At 52.5% G+C, this 15,952-nt stretch overlaps 2 protein-coding genes across 2 annotated transcripts in view; both read left to right on the forward strand.

Annotated features, from left to right (window-relative positions):
- Crhr1 (corticotropin releasing hormone receptor 1) overlaps positions 1-1,949 on the forward strand; it is a 29,058-nt gene extending 27,109 nt beyond the window's left edge. The window contains exons 11-13 of the mRNA XM_059270735.1: positions 79-214; positions 377-418; positions 896-1,949. Coding sequence (XP_059126718.1) covers positions 79-214; positions 377-418; positions 896-1,036 — 319 coding nt within the window. The 3' untranslated portion in view covers positions 1,037-1,949. The remainder of the gene's footprint in view (positions 1-78; positions 215-376; positions 419-895) is intronic.
- Positions 1,950-13,263: 11,314 nt separating this feature from the next.
- On the forward strand, positions 13,264-15,496 carry Sppl2c (signal peptide peptidase like 2C). The gene has a single exon (XM_059269762.1). The coding sequence runs from the start codon at positions 13,315-13,317 to the stop codon at positions 15,391-15,393; it is 2,079 nt and encodes a 692-aa protein (XP_059125745.1). The 5' UTR covers positions 13,264-13,314; the 3' UTR covers positions 15,394-15,496.
- The last annotated feature ends 456 nt before the right edge of the window (positions 15,497-15,952 follow it).

Consider the following 15,952-nt stretch of genomic DNA (forward strand, 5'->3'; position numbering starts at 1 on the left):
ACATCCCAGAGACCATCTCCCAAACCCTTCACTCTCCCTCCTGGGTAGCCTGTGACTCCTGCCTCTGTTCCACCCTAGGAAAGCTGTGAAGGCCACTCTGGTGCTGCTGCCCCTCCTGGGCATCACCTACATGTTATTCTTTGTCAACCCTGGGGAGGACGAGGTCTCCAGGGTCGTCTTCATCTACTTCAACTCTTTTCTGGAGTCCTTTCAGGTACCTGCATCCTCCCTGAGCCTTGCCACTCTGGCTCCAGGAGAACCATATTTGCACCTGCATGGGTGAGGATTCTTCTGGCAGAGGCCTGGAGGATTGGGGGGCTGGAGCAACCTGGGCTGGTAGGACCCCACTCACCTCTGACTCCCCTCTTCCCTTCAGGGCTTCTTCGTGTCTGTGTTCTACTGTTTTCTGAACAGTGAGGTAAGGACCTAAGGCCAGGACTGGGACTACCAAGACCGGGAACTGTCCCCTCATGTCTCTTCTGCCCTGGGCTCCCTTCCCTCCCTCTCCCCAGGTCCCAAGGGTTGCTGCAGGGAACTTTGAGAAGTCCCTATCCCTGTTGATCTGCACCTGTGAGGACAGCTCCCCTTCTAACTTTAGGCATGGCATGGGGGATGGCTAGAAGATAGGGTCTCTGTCTTTGGAGGAGTTGGGAAGGGTAGGGGTTCTGTATTGGCAAGGGCCAGATGGCACCTTTGTTAGACTAGAAAAAGGTGTCCCTTCCTCACTTGAGAAAACCGCCTCAACAAATAGCAAACCAATAGTAGTAATTACTGAATTATACAGATCCTGTCGTGACACCTGGTAGCTGCTTGTAGCAACCTAGAGGATGCTGGGCTGGGGGCGGGGTGTCCTGAGCCTGAGCTCTGATTGTCACCTGTTATTCTGTGCCCACAGGTCCGCTCTGCCGTCCGGAAGAGGTGGCATCGGTGGCAGGACAGGCACTCAATCAGAGCCCGAGTGGCCCGCGCCATGTCCATCCCCACCTCCCCCACCAGAGTCAGCTTCCACAGCATCAAGCAGTCCACAGCAGTGTGAGCTGCAGGCCACAGAGCAGCCCCCGAGTCCTGAGGCTGGGGGAATAATGCAAGCTCCCTGGCGAGCCTGTCTGCAGAGGCAGTCGGCCTTCCCATTCCTACCCCTGGGCTGCAGACCTGAGTGCCTGCCCAGCTGTAGACGATGGCTCATAGCATTGGGCTGGGCCCACGGCATCGGGCTCCCTGCTGCCCATTCTTCTCGGAGAGTGGAAATGGAGACCAGGGGTAGAAACCCTGAAGCAGTTTAATGGGCCCTGTGAAAGCTGTCTTTTCCCAAAGCAGCTCACCGAAGATCTTTAGTCTCCAGAGGCTGCGGGGAGGCCACTTGCTACCCCAGGGCATCATGGGAAACTCTCTCCTGTGATTGTGAAGCCTCTGAATCTTGGCGATGCCTTTGAATGTTACTGAGAACCAATGTCACATGGTCCAGTCAGGGGACCTGGAGATAGCGGTAGAAATCTGGTGGCATCATCAGATAGCACTCCACTACCCTAGAAGCCACTCCTGAGCCACCAGAATGTCATCAGCACCGTGGCACTGCCACCAGAAAGCCCTGCCTTGCTGCCTTGCACCCTTAGACGTTTACTATTCTGCAGGCCAATCCAGCTTTATGTCACTTACCCACTGACGACAACAGTCCCCTCGCCCGCCCTGAAATCCTACCACCTCTTGCCTCTGGGTGTCTTCTGATTTGTGAGAAGGTGGGGGTTGGGAAGGGGACTGAGTTGGCCTGTGAGGGAGAATCAAGCGGGCCCAGCCTTTAAGGAAGTTGTGTCTCCTGGGTGCCCAGGCCACTAGTTTTGTTGGCTGGCCTCTGGAACATGCTCAGAGGCTAAGTAAAGTAAGAACAGCCCTTTGCTCAAGTGCCCTGAACCAGGACAGGTGGCTCCTGGGACAACTGACAGACCCCTTACTCCCAGGCATGGAATGGCCCAGCTCTCACTGTGTCAGAGGGCTGAGGCGCTGCAGCAGGACCGAGGTGGGGGGTTGTGATATAAATAATATTTATCTTTTCAACTACCTTTGTGAAGGTTTGCACTCTTCTGGGACTGGGAGTAAGCCATAGGGGCCCTCTGAGAAGTAGAAATCAGGGACTACTGCAGAGCACAAAGCCCGATCCCACTCACACCATCCAGGATGAACCCAAGGGCTGGAGGCAGGGTATGGACTCCAGACATGAGGATGTGGGTGTGACCAAGGATGCTTACCTAGTAAGAAACAGATCTTGCCGGGTGGTGGTGGCGCACACGTTTAATCCCAGCACTCGGGTGGCAGAGCCAGACGGATCTCTGTGAGTTCGAGGCCAGCTTGGTCTACAGAGCAAGATCCAGGACAGGCACCAAAACTACACAGAGAAACCCTGTCTCGGAAAACAAAACAAAACAAAACAGCTCTTGGTGAGGAGGCTTCCCAGAAGCAGACATGGAGATGTGGTTGCCAGGGCAATCTCAAGGCAGGACTGGAGGTGGGGAAGGCCAAGCACGGAGAGAAAGGGAAAGGTCAGCAACCATGGCAGGTGGCTGGAGCTTTGGCTTGCTGAGGAGCCTGGAGCACGAGTTGGGATGTTTATCCACCAACTCCTGTCACCCATTGTTCACTGATTTGAGCTGCTCCCGAGGGACATGAGTTTCCCTGCACTGGCCACATCCATGTGGTCGCAGTTGTCAGATGCAGCACACTGCAGGCCTCTGGCAGCCAGCATGTTGTACCTTGAAAGCACAGAGACTGGTGGAATTCCCATGAGGGTCCCAGGGCCACCTAGGACATGCCTCTGGGTCTCTGGCCAAGGAGGAAGGTCACCTATCCATGTACACACACACACACACACACACACACACACACACACACACACAATTGCATACAAGGGTATGTGGCATGAAATGCCAGGAGCAGACTGGGATGGCTGTGGCCGGAGAGCTCCATACCTCCTGCTGTGCCAAGGGGGTTGATGGAAGAGCAGGTGTATTCTTGAAGGACACATGGAGTGCCCTCCCTGACAATTACCCAAGCAGAAGTGTGCCCTTAAGTAGAGGTGGGCATGGGAGGCCCAGAGAACGCCCAGACAGCAATGAGCTGAAGGCTTCTACATCAATTTAGGAGTATGGGGTGGCCTAGGGAGAGCAAAGGACAGCCCTGCCAGATGACCGCAGGGACCTAAAGTGGCTGAATGTCAAATAGTCACACTGAGATGGTTCTCCACTCTTGTCTTCCAACCTGAGCAGAAGAGGGAGAGAGCAAGGTGTCATTCACTGTGGCAGCATGGGCCTGCTTTCTAAGGAAACTGAGGGCTGCCGTCTCAGAGAAGCTGGGTGTGCCTGAGTGAGCAGGAGTGGGTTGAGATGAGGGACCGGCCTCCTGTCCAGAGGCTGTAAGAGGAGGCTGCCTCGGGATAAGTAGGAACACTAAGCAGTGAGTAGCTGCGGGGAAGTATGTGTTCCCAGCTTCAGGCAGTGTCTGGGTAGGCCCCTCAGTGGACATCAGGGGCCATTCTGCTCCGAGGTTGTGTGTGTGTGGTGGGGGGGAGAGCTTCCTCTGTCTGTGAGTGGATTGACACACACCACTATGTGTAGATGTAACCAACCGTCTTATTAAATAAGAAACACAGAGCCGATTCAGAGAAGAAAGCCAAGAGGTCAGAACTAAGAGCCTTACCCTTCCTGCTTCAGCTATCCTGCTTCAGCCAAGAGAGCTCTCCGAAAAAGGGGCCTACTTCCTGTGTGTATGTCTTTTTATAGTCTAGCTGTTCTGCCTTCTCATTGGTTGTAAACCTAAACATGTGACTGCCTTGTCACTGCCTGTATGTACCGCCCTCCAGGTCCTTAAAGGCGTGCGCCACCACCGCCACGCACTTGCTATGGCTCTAAAACTCTGACCCCTAGGCAACTTTATTTATTAACATATAATTAAAATCACATTTCAGTACAAGTAAAATACCACCACAACTATGTAGAAGGGCCGAACAGTTGCCAACTGGAGTCACAGGGCCCTCTTCGGCCCCAGGATGGATCTGTCCCTCATGTCCAAAAGAATGCTATTCCATATCACACCTAGAGAACACAGTCTCCTGAGAGCCATCCTCTTGCAAAAGATCTCACTTCGCCGGGCGGTGGTGGCGCACGCCTTTAATCCCAGCACTCGGGAGGCAGAGCCAGGTGGATCTCCGTGAGTTCGAGGCCAGCCTGGGCTACCAAGTGAGTTCCAGGAAAGGCGCAAAGCTACACAGAGAAACCCTGTCTCGAAAAACCAAAAAAAAAAAAAAAAAAAAAAAAAAAAAAAAAAAAAAGATCTCACTTCTCCTGAGGTTCTCTTGGTGGACACAGAGCAGCAGGGGGAGAAGCTCTCTCTTCCTGAGGGCAAAACAGTTCCCACCCTGGGATTCTGGTTTCCCAAGCCTCTGTGCTGATGAGGCACTTGCCTTAGGACTAAGACAGGAACAGCCAGCTCAAGGTAAACTACCTCCTGAGGAGGGAGGGGGAAAGGGTTTAGAATCCACATAGTCATCTTTACCTTAACTGGGTCCCCTGTAGGTTGCTTTACCATCCACCAAATCTATTCTAACATGTTCTCCAATCCTTAACTCCATGGGGAATCAACCCATTCTGCAGCAGAGAAAACCAAGACTGGGGATGGAAGGCTTGGCTGCACATGGGGGGATCTTCCCTTTCCGGAGTGCTCCAGCCTTCGCTTGGAAGGCCAAGACCCACACAGGAGCACTGGAGCCAAGGGACAGTGAGGTTGACGTAGGGTCTCAGGCTGATCCCAACAGTGTGTCAAATTGGCGTCTTTGGCGGCTCACCCTATGTCCAGCTGCCAGGTCGGCTGGGAAGAAATAATTGAGGCTGTGTGCTCAGTGTCTCTCCCCTTCTCTACTCCACTCATCCCCCTCCTTCAAGTGATGCTTCATGTCAAACTGTACAGCCCAGGTCTCCAGAAGCCACTGTCAGCCTTGTGTTCCCCATCCAGGATCCACTCAGCCCCCGCAGAAGATTCCACTGGCCTCAAATCCATCTCCTCCAGGTCCACCCATGATTTCAAACTCACCGGTTTGACCACGCTGGGCCCAACATGAGGAGGGAGACTCTGCAGCCACCCTGATCCCAGTCCTGACTGTCAGTGGACACCAGGCCTCAATTAGGGGTCACACTGCTCGTCATTCAACCCTATAAAGCAGCTGCTGCTCTCCCATTTAATGGATGAGAAAAATGGAGCCCAGAGAGGATAAGACGCCTTCCTGAGGGTACTCAGCAGTGGCATGGCTGGATGAGAACCCAGGCAGCCTCAGGTGCTCCAGTGTCCCACCATGTACCCGCAAGACCGCAATGCAAGGTGGCTCTCTATCTCCTCCCTTTGGGGACATTCTTCGGCTTCCCAGTCAGTTGACGAGTAGTACTCAGAGATGAGCTAGTGGAAAGAACCCGCAAAACACAAGCCTCAGACTGCCCACCTCCCAGTGTCCTAGCCTGCCTTGGCTCCACATTCCAGCATGGCCTCCCAGTCTCCTGCTAACACACCAACCCTGTAGACCCTGCAGCTCAGGGTGGAGGAAGACCTGGACTGTGTGGGTTTTGCAAAGCTCTTCGCATTCAGGGAACAGCAATGAGATGAGTTCCAGACCACTATCCACTCCTCCTGTCTCTCTGTGGGGTCCTAGATGGACCCCCGAAGCCCAGCCTCATTACCCATTGGACAAAGGCACAGGGCAGGGGCAGGGCCTTTTAGAGACCCAGAGAGGCTGAGGAATACCACAGACACCCAGGTAGGGTGGACAACATGGGAGTGTCCCTTCTTTGGCCTTCATTCCCAGGGTGGTGGGGAGGACACAAATAGTGTCCAGGCCCAGATCTGCTCCAGCTGGAAAGGTGTGGGCCATTGAGCCAAGCCAGGACCGGGTCTATGGCACCCGGTCCCTTCCCCACCTCCTAGAGTCCCTTGCCCTAGGCTAAGACCCACTGCCCCCACCTGCAGTCCTCACTACCTTGATTGGATGAAGATAAATATTGCAGCTGCCACTTAGGACCTGGGTCCCCCTGGAAGGCAGACACTTTGTCCCAAACTACCTGGGGAGCCCTTGAGATCCCAGATCCTGGGTGAGGATGGCAGTGGGTCAGGCAACAATGCCAATGCAGGAACTCACTCAGAAGGTTGTAGCTGGAGGTCATGAGAGGATTCTGCAGAAACAGAGCCTGGAGAGTAGCGGAGGTGCAAAGAGCCCCACTGCTCCTGTGAAGGCACTAACAAAGGCACCAAGCAGCTGTGCAGACAGGAGGACAGTTCCAGGGCTGGTGGACTGGGGATTCTGGGCACCGGGGACTGAATGGGTCTCCCCAAACCCCCAGTGAACCGGACACAAAAGGCACATGGAGTGAAGGGTTCAGAGAATCCTGTGAACCTAGGGCACCCCCAGCCTAAGGATCTTGCATGAGGGATGGTAGAACCAGCAATATGGTGTGCTCACGTATTCTCAACTTCATTAGGGCACCCACCGGCCGCCGGAGTCCTGATGACCAAAATTAAACCAATTCTGGGGACAGTGCTACTGCAGTGGACCAAAGTGAAGTCTTGGTTTCTTGGTTTTAGTTTTTGTTATGGTAAAGTACACATGAATGTAAAAACTCACATTCCAACATGTGAAAGTATACAATTCTGAGGTGTTAATAGCATCATAGTCTATTCATCGTACAAATGTGTTTAGTTATTATACGTCAATAAAATACACCACAACATTATTTCCAGAATGTTTCATCATCCTGAATGGAAACCCCATCCCTCCTCCTCCAGCCCTGGCCACGGTGAATCTGATTTCAGTTCTTGTGGGTGGATCTCCCTAGGATGCCAGCTCCTACAACTCTCAGTATAACTGAAGAGGAGTCTGCCAGCCTGCTTCCCACATGGCCATGCCAGTGTGCATTCTCAGCAGCCGCACAGAAGGCTCTAGCTTGTCTGTATCTTCCCTTGGGGCCGAGCTGATTGGTTGGTTGGTTTTGAGACAAGGTCTCATGTAGTCCAAGCTTGCAGTGAAGTCAAGGATAACTTTGAACTTCTGAAGCTCCTGCCTCCACCTCCGGAGTGCTGGGATTACAGGCATGCAGCACCAGACTTGGGAGCATGCAGCGGTGGGGACTGAATGCAGGGCTTCACACACACTAGGCAGGCACTCTACCAACTGAGCTACATCCTCCACTGTTGGTTTTTTAATAATAGCTGCCTCCATGGATGGGTTGGTCTTGATTTCTAAGACTCCCTATGGGGAGCAGGGCTTTAGTAAGGATCGTAGCCTTTGGTGAAGGCTGCCTGTCTGGCCAGCATCTGAGTGCTTGGATCTAGAGCAGTGATTCTCAACCTATGGGTTGTGATCCGAAGGACCCTTTCACAGGGGATTGCCTAAGATGATCAGAAAATACAGATATTCCATTACAATTTGTAACAGTAGCAAAATTACAGTTGTGAAGTAACAATGAAAACAATTTTATGGTCGGGGGTCACCACATCATGAGGGACTGTATTAAAGGGTCACAGCATTAGGAAGGATGAGACCCACTGATGTAGAAGGATGCACTCAGAAAAGACATTGCTGCTGGGCAGTGGTGGCGCATGCTTTTAATCCCAGCACTCGGGAGGCAGAGCCAGGAGGATCTCTTTGAGTTCGAGGCCAGCCTGGTCTACAGAGTGAGTTCCAGGACAACCAGGGCTACACAGAGAAACCCTGTCTCGAAAAACAGAAAACGAAAAAAAAAGTGGCGTTACCACGTGCCCTGACAACAGTTGTACATGTTGAGCCTCGGCCCAGCCCCAGGCCCCTCAGCAATGCATCTGGGCCTCTCAGAAATAGAGATTCCGCAGAAGGGGCCAGAGGAGCCCATAGCAGCCCCCTCCTTGGGCCCTGCACACTACCCCAGCGGATGGCAGGTCGCCAGTCCATTGTGCTGACTCCCTAATGTGCTTCTGACAGCTCGCTTGGCATTGTAATTACTGTTGGTAATGTAATTAAATGTTGTGTTAATGGATAAATCAGAAGCGCACAAACAAGGGAACACAGTTTTATGACAATTCAGTTGGCTGCTTTGAAAGACACAGTTGCAAATGAGTCACCAAAAACTAAGCTGTCCAATTAGGTGTTGGCAAGACCAATGTAAATAATCAGGGGCAAGAAAGAGTCAGAATCTAAATGTGGCCTGCTGACCACTTTACAATGCTCCTTAAAAATGGCCTCCATGCCAGAGACTCCGAGCTGGGTTCTGGGAATATCTTTCATCCCCTCTTATTGATGTGGAGTAAACTAGGCCTTTGCAGTATAATCAAATTAAGAATGCGTGGGCTGTAAGTCATGGCGACACGGACGCAGACAGGGAGAGTACTGTGTGACAGTAGTTGCAGAGTGGAATGATTCACTGTAAGCCAGGATGGCCCCGAGGCTCACTGGCCACCGCCTAGGAAGAGGTAAGCAAAAATGCTACCTCGACTCTCCATGGCTCAGGCTGCTATGGTAAGTACAGCAGACAAAATGTTAAAGCAACAAGCATTGATTCCTCGTGGTTCTGGAGAAGGCGGCATCCAAGACCAAGGTTCCCACTGATTCGGGGCCTGAAGATGGCCCTCCGCCTATTTGGAAGGACCTCTCTCTCATTGTGTCTTCACAAGGCCAACATAGAGATCATCTCTCTGGCGTCTCTTCAGTAGGTTCTAAGAACCTGATGAGAAGGCTCCTATCCTACGATCTAACCACCTTCCCTCCACTGTGGGCTAGGCCTCAGTGTGCAGACGAAGGGGGACACAAATCTATAGCCTACTTACACCTTCCCGAGTTAGGAGGGAATGCATTTCTGGTTGTTGTAGCACACATGAGCATGTGTGCATGGGGCGGGGGCGGGGGCAGGGAGAGAGAGAGATGGGGAGATGGGTGAGGTTATTACTGAGGCGAGGTCTTTGTAGCCCAAACTGGCCTCAAACCCACCATCTTCCTGCTGCTGCCTCTCTAGTACCTGCTATTATGTATGCATCACTACACCTGGCTCCACTTCCAGCAGCTTCTTTTCGAAATTACCCTTTATTTATTTACTAAGCAGAAGGGTGTACGTACATGTGCCACGGCGTGTGTGTGGAGGTCAGAGGACAACTTTCAAGAGCTGGTTCTTTTCCTGACACTATGTGGGTTCTGGACTGAATTCAGGTAGTCAGGCTTGGCAGTGAACACTCTCACCTGCTGAGCCAACTCGCGGGCCCCATTTCTGTTACTTTAAGCCACGTGGTTCATATCATTATTTAGGGAAGTCTAAGCAATTAATGCAATGAATAGGGGCAATAGGAAACACTGCTCCTGTGTGTGTGTGTGTGTGTGTGTGTGTGTGTGTGTGTGTGTGTTGTATGGATGTATGTATGTAGTTGTCTTACTTTTCTATTCCTGTGACCAAACACCATGACCAAAGATATTTACAGAAGGAAGAATTTCATTTGGTCTGTGGTTTCAGGGAGAGAGTCCCTGACAGCAGAGAGAAGGAACAGCTGAGAGCTCCCAAGTTGGTCCACAACCACTAGGCAGTGGGCACACTGGGCATGGCACTAGTGTTTTGAAGTCTCAAATCCTGCCCACAGTGACACACCTTTTCCAACAAGTTCACACCTCCTAATCCTTCCCAAACAGTTCCACCAACTGGGGACCAAATGTTCAAATAAATGAGCCTATGAGGGACCATTCTCATCCAAACCACCATCATAGCAATGGTGGAGATGTGTGCCCACGGCGACACACGTGGAGACCAGAGCAGGACACAGCAGTTATTTCTCTCTATCACACCCTAACCAGGTCTCTTGAGAGAGTCTCTCACTGGACCTGAAGCTGCCTAGGGAGCTTCCGGCTTATCTCCACCTCTAATGCTGCGGTTACAGGCACATGCAGCCATGCCTGGTTCTTTATGTGGGTGCTGGGATCCAAACTCAGGTCCTCATGATTACAGAGCAAGCACTCCTATCCACTCAGTCATCTCCCCAGTCCTAAGGTACAGAATGTTTTTTAAGGACTTCCCACTTCAATTGACTTTGTCAGTGAATCTGTCTCCCACCCAGTCCTCAGCATCACCGTCTCCACAGTCCCCGAGCAAACGCTAGATGCAATGGTAACATGCTATGTGCAGTGATAACGGATGCTCTATGTGGTGATAATGGGTCAACCAGAGACTCTGCCGCTTAGCAGCCTAAATCTGGTTCCTAAACTCAAGTAGGACCTTGGAAAAGTTCCCTAACTGCCCTGAACATCAATCCTGTGGCTGTGAATCCAGTCGCTCACTCTCCCATCCCACTCACATTTCCTGAGCATTGTTTTCTGTTCACAGATCTTAGAATACTAAGCAGGGCAGATGGTCTCTGCCTTCACAGACCTCGTGTGTCTTCAGTAGGAGCTAGACCATACCAGACAGGTGCATATGCATTAAGTGCAATGCATTAACTAAAACCTGCAATGGGATGGTGGCATCCAGAGAAGGGGGCTGGGTTGTTGTTTTTGTTTTTGTTTTCCTGGGGATGGTGATGGAGATGATATTGGAGCCAAGGCCCAGATGCCATGGTCAAGCAGCAAGTGGCATAGTTCATACTGCCAGGAGACTCAGGGCAAAGGGAAGGTCCATGGGGCTGAGGATATATGGCTCAGTGACAGAGTGCTTGCCTAGTATGCACATGGTCCTAGGTTCAATCCCCAGCACAAAGAAAGAAGGGGGTTGGATAAACTAGTTAGCAGAGCTAAGAGGCTTCAAGTTGGAGCTGGTGGGCTGTGCTCAGGGTTGACGCAGAGAGAGCACAGAGTTAGGGCATAAACCCATTCTGAGATTCCCTGCTTTACCTGCACTACCTCCACAAGCCCTGGAGACCTGGACCAGTTCCCACCATGAGGACCTCATCCTGAAACGGAGTCTCTGCTCCTGTACCAAGAGGCTATGCTGGTGACTGATGGCAGCCCTCATCTCCAGCAGGGAAGTGTCACAGTATCACAGGCAAAAAGGTTTGAGTGCCTGCCAATGAGGAGCAGAGGATGTGGCCACAGGCCAGCAGAAAAACCATGGAAACACAGGAGGATGGCCACTCCCCATATCCCCGCTTTTGGTCTCAGGGGCCCCAGGGTACCCCACTTGTGGGTGGCTTGAGGAAGACTGGACAGGATAATGTGGATGAGTATGAAGAGGACACCAGAGCTGGGGTAGAAACCTGCCCAGCCAGTACCATGGGTGGGTTCTTGTTTCCAAACTCAGCTCCCAGCTCAGCCTCAGAAGATAAGCAGGGAGAGCAAGCCTAGAATTCACCTCAAAAGGTTTATGCGACATTGAAGTCCAAAGATTTAACTAGTACAAGAACCTTGTAGACTGGTCCACTTGGACTACTCGGAACCTATTCTACTCTATGATATGGGAGTATCGGGTAAGGCTAAGTTACTATAACAAAGAGCCCATGACAAGCAGATAGCTTATTGTGGAAGATCACATATCTCTCTAGCAGCAGTGAGCATCCCAGATAACTGTTCCGTGCAGTTGCCCAGGGAACCCCACTCTCTTCGCTTTGCCCCCATTCCTTCAGGCATTTTCCTCATCACAGTCCTGTCCTTGTCCTGAGTTGCAAGAAAGTAAAAGAGTGAGCAAAAATCTCCACCGTATTTCATCCTAGGTTCTGTGAGGGAGGCTGGTGATGAGCTCTGGACAGGGGGATTAATTTAGAAGGACAGTGTACAGCCTCCAGCTAGCGGGGGTATTGTATAGTTGCAATGAGTACATAAAAACACCTCGCCCCTTAACATGTGCTCGCCATGGAACTCAGTGCGCTGGAGCCTAGAACCTGGTGTAACATCCTCATTACTTCGCAGTCAATGAAATGAGTCCAGGGACTGGAGAGAGGGCTCAGTGGGTAAGAGCGCTAGCTGAGAAATCATGAGGACCTACGTTTGTATTTCCAATGCCCAGATTTTTAAAAAATGGGGTGTGGCCACACATACCTGCCACCTCAGCCCTGTGGAACAGAGAAATAGAATCACTGGGGCTTGCTAGCTGCTGGCTTAGCTCCAAGTTCGAGGAGGAAACCCGTCTTAAGGGAATATGACAAAGAGTGATAGGATGATGAGGAATCAGCACCCAGAGTTCTCCTCTGGCCTCTGGATGTGTATAGGTATATGCACCCACATGCACACGTACACACATATGTATATGTACACATATACACACCGTCCTGGTTCACTTTATACTGCTGTAATAAAACACCATGACTGAGCCGGGCGGTGGTGGCGCACGCCTGTAATCCCAGCACTGGGGAGGCAGAGGCAAGTGGATCTCTGTGAGTTCGAGGCCAGCTTGGGCTACAGAGTGAGATCCAGGACAGGCTCCAAAGCTACACAGAGAAACCCTGTCTGGAAAAAAAAAAAAAACCAAAAAACTAAACAAAACAACAACAACAAAACAAAAACCCACCATGACTGAGAGCAACTTAGGGCAGTAAGACTTTATTTGGCTTACAGGTTACAGGCCATCAGCAGGGCAAGCCAGGGCAGGAACTCAAAGACAGAAGCTGAAGCAGAAGCCGGGAAGGGGTGCTGCTTACTGGCTTACTCCTCACAGTGCGCTCGGCCTGCTTTCTTACACCACTCAGGACCACCACCCTAGGGTAGCGCCACCCACAATGGGCTGGGCCCTCCTGCATTAGTCATTAATCAAGAAAATTCCAGCAATGGCAGGAAGATCTCTGTGAGTTTGAGGTCAGCCTGGTCTACAGAGTGAGTTCCAGAACAGCCAGAGCTACACAGAGAAACCCTGTCTCAAAACAAAATAAATGAAAAGAAGAGAGAAAATGTCCCTACAGACTTACCTACAAGACAATATATTGGAGGTCTTTTCTCAACATAGGTTCTTCTTTCCAGATAACTCTAGCTTGTTTTAAGCTGAAAAAAAAAAAACACTAGCCAACACACACACACACACACACACACACACACACACACACACACACACACACACAGAAACCAGACCAAAGAGGAGAGTTGGCCTGGACTCCTTAGTCCTACTGGGCACCTGGGCAGGGATGAGATCTTGGACGACCGCCCTACTGGATCCAGGCTTGGGAATATGGCCCTGAGAGGAGCCTGTGTCCCATAGCAGTGCCCTTCATCACTTTATGACAAGGTAGGTGTGGCTCTGGTTTCCAAGACAAGTGGCCAAGCTACTCTGTGACAGAGAGCCACGCCCTTCCCCTGGGAGGGGAATAGAGCTGTGGGCAGCTGTCTCCTTGGGAGGACACAGTAGGTGGCTGAGGAGGATGTTGTGCCTGGGTTCCCTCCTCCCCGTGGGCTCACTCCTCCTCCTCCTCCTCAGCCCTGAGGCCCGGGGAGAATACGGCGTGGTCCGCATCGTGTCAAAGAATTGGAGTAAGGACTATTGTGTCTTGTACAGCTCCGACTACGTCACTCTCCCCCGGGACCTGCACCATGCCCCACTCCTGCCTCTGCATGATGGCATCAAGACACCATGGTGTCCGGATGAGGACTCCTTCCACCAGGACCAGGACAGCTCCCCTAGACAGCGACCCCTCCACCAGACTACTACCATGGTGATGCGTGGTAACTGCAGCTTCTACACCAAGGGCTGGCTGGCTCAAGGCCAAGGTGCCCATGGGCTGCTCATTGTGAGCCGGGCCAAGGATCAACAGTGTTCAGACACCATCTCCAAGCCCCAGGACCCCAGCAAACCCCGGCCTGCCCTCACCATCCCGGTGGCTGTGCTCCGCTATACCGACCTGCTGGACATCCTCAGACACACTCACGGTGACACCAATATCCGTGTAGCCATGTATGCTCCCCTAGAGCCCATTATCGACTATAACATGGCAGTTATCTTCATACTGGCTGTGGGCACTGTTGCTGCAGGTGGCTACTGGGCTGGCCTGATGGAGTCAGACCAGCTGCAGAGGCACCAGGCCCGAGGAGGAGGGGGGTTTGGTGGTCACAATCAGCCACAAGCGGGGGTAGCTGAGAGGTTCCAGAGGGCCCGGGAAGATGAAGACGATGATGATGATATGTCTGTGGATTTTACACCAGCCATGACGGGCGCTGTGGTCACCATGTCCTGCTCCATCATGATTCTGCTCTACTTCTTCTATGACTGCTTTGTCTACGTCATGATCGGGATCTTTGGTCTGGGTGCCAGTACTGGCCTCTACAGCTGCCTGGCACCCATAGTGCACCACCTGCCCCCATGGCAAAACCAATGGGCACTGCCCGACCGCCGGGCTTATATGAAGTTGCCATTACTACTGCTGGCAGGCCTGTGTGCCATGGTGACTCTTCTCTGGGTCATCTACCGCAACGAGGACCGTTGGGCATGGCTCCTGCAGGACACCTTGGGTGTTGCCTACTGCCTTTTTGTGCTGAGGCGGGTGCGGCTGCCCACGCTCAAGAACTGCACCTCCTTCCTGCTGGCCCTGCTGGCCTTCGATGTCTTCTTCGTCTTCGTCACACCCCTCTTCACCAAGACTGGCGAGAGCATCATGGTGGAAGTGGCGTCAGGCCCAGCAGATTCTTCAAGCCATGAGAGGCTGCCCATGGTGCTCAAAGTGCCCCGACTGAGCTTCTCAGCCTTGACGTTGTGTGACCAGCCTTTCTCCATCCTTGGCTTTGGTGACATCGTCGTCCCCGGCTTCCTGGTGGCCTACTGTCACCGCTTTGATGTGCAAATCCACTCTCGCCAGGTCTACTATATGGCCTGTACAATGGCCTATGCCATAGGCCTGCTGGTCACCTTCGTTGCCATGGTCCTCATGAAGATGGGCCAGCCTGCTCTGCTGTACTTAGTGTCTAGCACCCTGCTTACCAGCCTTGCCGTGGCCGCCTGCCGCCAAGAGCTTACCCTTTTCTGGACTGGCCAGGGCAGAGCCAAGATCCCTGCTGGGCCTGTGGCAGAGCCCTCCATTGCTTCTGCGGTGAGCTCCAAGCTGAAGCTGGAGGGCGTGACAGATGCCCATAGAACCAACGGGTTTGAGGAGGCCGCCGACCAAGAGTCAAGGGACTTAGACAGCAACCTTGGGGATGACATGTCAGAGATGCTCACCCTCTCTGAGGACGAAGCCACGAGTCCAGAGGGCCACAGTGAGAGCTCCGAAGGCTGGAGTGATGCCAACTTGGATCCTGGGGAACTATCTCCTGGTTCCCCCATGGCCCTGGAGGAGCTGATGCCTCTGGCCATGTTGATACCACTGATCCCACCAATGCCACCCCCCTCAGAGCTGGGTCGCATCCACACCCAGGCTCAGGTCCACGATGCCAGCCTGCCCTGGATGGGGCTGCATAGGAGAAAGGGCTTGAAAGTGAAGAAGTGCCCATCAACCCAAGCTCCCCTATGAACAGAGCTCCCTGGGACCTGGACCTCTCAAAGGACTTCCAGAACACTGAACAGCAAAGCCAGACAGGATGAGAGATCGGGCATTAGAGAAACTCCCTATCTTCCTCTGGAGTCTCTTTGCTTGTTAGGACCGTAAGATAACAGTAGCACAGACTAAGTCTATGCAAAGTTAGGAAGGTCCCTGTGGGCTGGTGGCACCTCCAAATTGTGCAGAGGGGGGAAACTGGGGCTCAGGGAGGTCACATGACTTGCACAGGTCCACTCAAGATTTGCCTCCCCCACCCCCAGAGTTCCCTGGGCAGCTACTTGCCCTTTCTTTGCCTGCCTGGCTCCTTGAGCCAAAACCCCGAACCCCTTAATCTGGCACATAGCTACCCATCCCATTGCCTCCACCTCTAATGTCAGCACCCCATTATGGCTTCCTGATCCCTTCACATTCTCCTCATCTCTATTTGCACTTGCTGTTCCCACTAACTGGATGCCTTTCCTGTCACAGAAAGACCCCAACCCTAGGAAATCGTGAGGCTTCCTTCCAAACTCAGCTCACATGGGCTTGCTGA

Source organism: Peromyscus eremicus, chromosome 8a (assembly GCF_949786415.1).
Source record: "Peromyscus eremicus chromosome 8a, PerEre_H2_v1, whole genome shotgun sequence".
Taxonomy (NCBI): domain Eukaryota; kingdom Metazoa; phylum Chordata; class Mammalia; order Rodentia; family Cricetidae; genus Peromyscus; species Peromyscus eremicus.

Coding starts and splice junctions, on each gene's coding strand:
- Sppl2c (XM_059269762.1), top strand. CDS start 13,315: ATGTTGTGCCTGGGTTCCCTCCTCCCCGTGGGCTCACTCCTCCTCCTC.